Here is a 5,425-nt window from a genome sequence, read left to right as displayed (position 1 = left end):
GCTTGATCTGAGGAGCGCCCAAAAATCTTCTCTGGGGGACCCCCAAGACTCCCAGAAACCCACTGATCGCACCCGCAAAGGGAAAACAACCTCCTCCCTGTCCACTCTTATCTCATCCCCAGCGTCTCCTCCCTGGTTATCCTGGGATAAAATAACTGTACTAAACATCCTTTGAAATGCAGAATAACAGTCTGATTCAAAAAGATATCCAATTTAAAACATTCCAGCAAACTCCACACATGTAAATACAAAACAAAACATATAAAAGCCTATTGTTTTGCTACCTTTGTACTTACAACTGGGAACAGAAGAGTAGAAAGAAGCTTGGAGATAGAAGGTGATAAATCTGAGGAGTTGTCACAAATTGAGGTGTCGCTAGAGGAGGTTTTTTAATTAACTGATAAACTTAACAGCAACAAGTCACTAGGACCAGATGGCATTCACCCAAGAGTTCTGAAAGAACTCAAATGTGAAATTGCGGAATACTAACTATGGTTTGTAACCTGCCCTTTAAATTAGCATCTGTCCCCTGTGGCTGGGTCCCAAGGCTGCTCAAGAGTTCATGATGCCTGCAGCTGCATGGATTCTGTAGCTGGTGGCAGGAGAAGGGGATCCTGTTACATGGGGGTACTTCCAGCAGCTGGAGGGGCAAGGAGAGTGAGATGGGAGGGAATGAGTTTCCTATGAAATGCACACAGGGCTCTAAGGAACAAAGCTCCCACTGTGGGGAAGTGCCTGACTACTCCAGTGCAAGCCTCTCCCCGTAGGGGGACCTGCAGGAGTGCTGGCCATTGAGGGAGCTCCTGGATACTTCAGTGTCCTTCTCTCTCACCAAGAGGTGTTCTAGGGAGCATGGCAGGAGAGGTGGTGGGGGCACTGTGGGGAGTAGGGCAAGAACTCAGGTTTTTGAGGAAGGGTGCAGCAGGGGGCACTGTAGGAAGTGGGGTGGGAGCCATGGCTGTTGGGAGGGGGCAGCATGCAGCTCTGTAGGGCATGGAGCAAGAGTGCTGGGCGGGGGCTCCCCATTACTCTAGTCTTAGCCTTACAGCAGGAGAGGGCAGTGGTGAAATTGCTGCTAGGGTCTGGGCTGCCTGAGGGGCTGACGTGTGACCCAGGTTAGGAGGCTCCTAAGAGCTGTTTGCAGCCCCAAGCTGGGCCCTTTCCCTGGCACTCGTGGGGAGCTGAGGCCCCAGCCCCAGTGTGGGGAGGAGCTTCAGCTATGGAGCGTGCACTTCACTGGGCCTGTCCCAGCTGCCTCCCTTTTGCCTCCTTTTCTGAGGTCTGTTCTCCCCTTCGAGCTCTCAGCGGGGGATGAGCTCGGAGCAGCGTCTCCCAGAGGGGATGTTCTTGGGAAAGGAGCCATTGGTGGCTGACCTGGAGCTGCAGGGAACTGGAGGGATCTTGGGGCAGCCTCCCCACGCAAACGAGAGCCCAGGATATTGGGCCAGGAGCCCTGGGTTCAAGGAGCAGGTTCTGAACCCCCCGGTGCCCCTGATGCTCTGGCAATGCTGGCTTCCCCTGCCTCTTCTTTCAGGGCCCAGCAGTTGGCTGAGCTGGGGCTCCTCTCCTGACACTACCACAGAGAAGCTCACAACCAAGGAGTCTTTCTGAAGGTTGTGCTGTAGCCCAGCTGGGAGCAGGTGAGCAGGGTGTGCTGGCCTGTAGCTCAGCCTGTCTCTTAAGCCTGTGCCAGTCCACTCCTCACTGCAGCCCTGGCCAGAGGTCTGGGAGTGCTGGCACTTGAGGCCCTAACAGCAGGATGGGATCCTGAGGTGCGGGAGGGGTGTTTCCAGCCCTTATGTCCCAGAGAGCTTAGTGGGGTGCTCAGAATAAGGGTGACTCTCCTGCCCCCCTTGAAGTTGGGTCACTTGCAAAGAGACCAAGAGGAGGACCTCTGGGCCCCACCTGCAGCACCAGGCCCCCCAGCAGTGCTGCAGGGGGGTGACCAGTGGGAGAGGGCAATGGGAGGTGCTGACTGCTCAGTGAAAGGTGAGGAGCAAGTCCTGGCTAGCTGCTTTCCCTGCAGCTTCTCTGCGCTGGGGGGAGAGCAGCAGGTGAGTGCCAGCCTGTGCTGCACTGTGGGACACGCTCACATCCCCTAGGCTAGGCTTGGGCAAGGACACTGGGGTAAATCTGTGGAGTTCAGCCTCTCTGCCCAGTGGCCTTTCCTGGAGCAAGTCCTAAGACCACCAGGGCCCTGGACAGCACAACAATGGGCACCAGAAACAGGGAGGCCACTAAACTAAGAAAATGAGTAGTAATGGCCTGACCCATGGCACCACCAGCAGCACAGCAGCCCCTATTGCTGCAGTGGGGCCAGCTCCGAATGAGGGCAGAAATGCCCGTTACTGAGTTCCCACCCCACTTCCTGCAGTACCCCCAAGTGCTGGGGCGAGCACTGACTCCAAGCAGAGAGCACCTCTGTTTGAGCCTCCTGCCTCCAGTTTGGAAGGAAGGAAGTGCTCCCACCATCCCTTAGAGAACACTGCACTGATCACCCATGGGGGAGGGGTATCGATTTACCTCTCCTAGGAGGAGTATCTGAGCACTTCAGTATCTATGAAGTGTTTACCCTCCTAAGCCCCTTGCAGCATCCCCACTGTATAGATGGGAACAGCAGCCCAGAGAAGCTGTCATTCGCCTGTGGTCACACAGACAGGCTTTGGTGGTGCATGGAATTGGACCTGGGCTTCCTGAGTCGTAGCTTAGCCCACTAACTCCAGGCCATCCTGCCTCCTACGTGTGGAAGGTCCTGAGCTGCCCTTGGGATGGCCAGGAGAGTTGGGCCTGGCTGCTGAGCTCCAGCCCTACTGCTGCTCCTGTGACGAACTGGAAATGTTCTTAATGTTTTATTTGAATACCGTGTGGGTGCCAGTGATGCAGCAGGAAGAGGGGAATATTGACCTGGGAAGGTTGCAGGGGAGTTTTGCCAGGACTGTCTGCATTGGGGATGGGAGATTTTCCTTGAGGCCAGATACCTGAGCATGTAACATGAGAACCAGGAGGGGGGTTGGAGCCAGTGACACCTTTGCCCAGGAAAGGCTGGGGGAGGAGCCAGGGGGAGCCTGGCGGAGATGGCTGGAGTGGGTTTCAGTTTGGAGCTGGCTGGGAGATGGAGGGGAGCCCAGGCTGTGCTTGGCCTCCCTGGGGCCCCCCAAGATGGACCTAACTGAGGGGGTTCTGTTTGTTGTCTGTACCTGCAAGACCTGTCTTGGATTGTGTTCCTGTTGTCTAAATAAACCTTCTGTTTTACTGGCTGGCTGAGAATCATGGTGAATGCAGGAAGCCGGGGGTGCAGGGCCTTGTCATCCCCAAACTCTGTGACAGCTCCCACTGACATAGTGCCTTTCCACTAGATCACGGCCACAGATGCAGACAGTGGCGCCTTCGGCTCCCTCTCCTACTCCATCGGCTCCGGCATCGGCAGCATTGTCCCCACGCAGTTCAGCATCGATGAGCACACTGGGCAGTTGTGCACAGTGCAGGGCCTGGACCGTGACGAGGGGGCCACCGCCTATGACTTCACTGTCACTGCTGTCGATGGGGTGAGTGCTGATGAAAGGAGAATGGGCCCTTGGGGGAAGGGGCTGAGCAATGGGTGAAGGGGGATGGGCCCATGGGGAAGGAGGCTGAGTAATGAAGGAAGGGGGTCATGGGATGATGGGGAAAGGTTGAATGGCCCTTGGATGGAATTGAGCAATGGGATAGGGGCAGCTGGACTTCCGGGGGTGCTGAGCAATGGGGCTGGGGCAGCTTGGCCCCTGGGGGTGCTGAGTAATGGGGAAAGCGGGAAATGGGCCAATGGGGAGTGAGCAATTGGGCAGGGGAGGGAGTTAAGCCCCCAGCCTAGTACTGTTCAGAAGGTTATCCCTGTCATCCCATCCCCACCAGGGCAGTGAGGGCCTCCCAGCAGCCCAGCCCTGGGCAGAATTATGCCTGGTCCTGTCCTCCTCCAGGGTGGTCTGAACTCCATGGTGTACGTGAAGGTTTTCCTGGAGGATGTGAACGATAACCATCCGGCGTTCTACCCCCTGGAGTACGCAGCCAGCATCAGCACGCAGAGCATGCCAGGCACAGCCGTGCTGCGTGTCATGGCCCACGACAAGGATGAGGGTCCCCACGGGAAGGTGACGTACCACATTGTCTCTGGGAACTCGCCCCCTCTCTTCTCTCTGCACAAGGACACAGGTAAGAGCCCTTGGCACCCTGGATGGGCCGCAGACAGAGGGTATGGGGGATGTGACACCTGTCAGTGTTTTCTGTACAGCACACTTATCAGCTCCAGAGAAGGGCAGCCCCACCAGCCAGCAGCCCCCTCTCTCCTCAGCATTCCCTGTTTCCATAAGAACATAAGAACGGCCATACCGGGTCAGACCAAAGATCCATCTAGCCCAGTATCTGTCTACCGACGGTGGCCAATGCCAGGTGCCCCAGAGGGAGTGAACCTAAGGATCTCTCTCTTGCCATCCATCTCCATCCCGACGAACAGAAGGCCTGAGGACCAGCCATTTTAACCGATCCCTCTGCCTAATAGCCATACTATGACTCACCGACCAGAATTATCCATGTTCTCTTTTAAAACATGTTAAAGTCCTACCTTCACACCTCCTCAGTAAAGCATTCCACAATTGACGTCGCGCTGAAAAGAACTTCCTTTATTTGTTTGTTAAACCTGCTGCCTAATAATTTTATTGGTGAACCCCTAGTTGTTGTATTATGAAAATAATTATAACTGCCTTAGCCACTTTCCAAACATCTCTCAGATTAATAAACTCTATCATACCACACCTAAGTCCTCTCTTTCTCAAGCTGAAGAGACCTACCCTAATCTCCTCATATGGTCACCACTCTCCAAACCCTAATCATTTATTGCCACTTGTTCTGAACTTTTTCTAGTGCTAAATATCCGCTTTTGCATGAGGAGCACCATCTGTACACGGTATTCAGGAGGTGGCTACCATGGATAATAAGGGCAATATATTTATCTCAGTCTTATCTCGACTCTCCTTTTTAATGATTGCTAACATTTGTTCTTTTGACCGCCTTCCTGCACACTGCGGGACATCTTAGAGAACTAATCCACCGAGAACTCACAAGACTTATCGGTTATGCTAAATTGGCCCCATCAGATGATGGTATAAGTTGGTTATTTCCAATGTGCATTACTTTACAATTATCCACAGAAATCATTTTGGCCATTTTGTGCCCAATCACTAGTTTTGTAGAATCTTTTGAAAGTCTTCACAACCCTTTGGTCTTATCATCTTGAGTAGTAATCAATCTGTGCACCCTTCCACGCACTGGTTGACCCCATTCTCCAGATCATTAGAAAAATGGAAGGATTAGCCGACTGACCTGGGAACACCACAGTTCCCTCCCATTCGAGATCACCGTTAACCTACCCTTTCCCGGTCCTTGTAACCAA

At 53.8% G+C, this 5,425-nt stretch overlaps 1 protein-coding gene across 1 annotated transcript in view; it reads left to right on the top strand.

The window, feature by feature from the left end:
* Window positions 1–5,425, top strand: part of DCHS1 (dachsous cadherin-related 1) — a 136,776-nt gene that overhangs the window by 36,025 nt on the left and 95,326 nt on the right. Inside the window, exons 3-4 of the mRNA XM_075061880.1 lie at window positions 3,357–3,545; window positions 3,957–4,188. Coding sequence (XP_074917981.1) covers window positions 3,357–3,545; window positions 3,957–4,188 — 421 coding nt within the window. The remainder of the gene's footprint in view (window positions 1–3,356; window positions 3,546–3,956; window positions 4,189–5,425) is intronic.

Source organism: Chelonoidis abingdonii, chromosome 1 (assembly GCF_003597395.2).
Source record: "Chelonoidis abingdonii isolate Lonesome George chromosome 1, CheloAbing_2.0, whole genome shotgun sequence".
In the NCBI taxonomy this organism is placed as follows: Eukaryota; Metazoa; Chordata; order Testudines; family Testudinidae; genus Chelonoidis; species Chelonoidis abingdonii.
The sequence above is the reverse complement of the archived record's forward strand: the minus strand, read 5'-3'. Positions and strand labels throughout refer to the sequence as shown.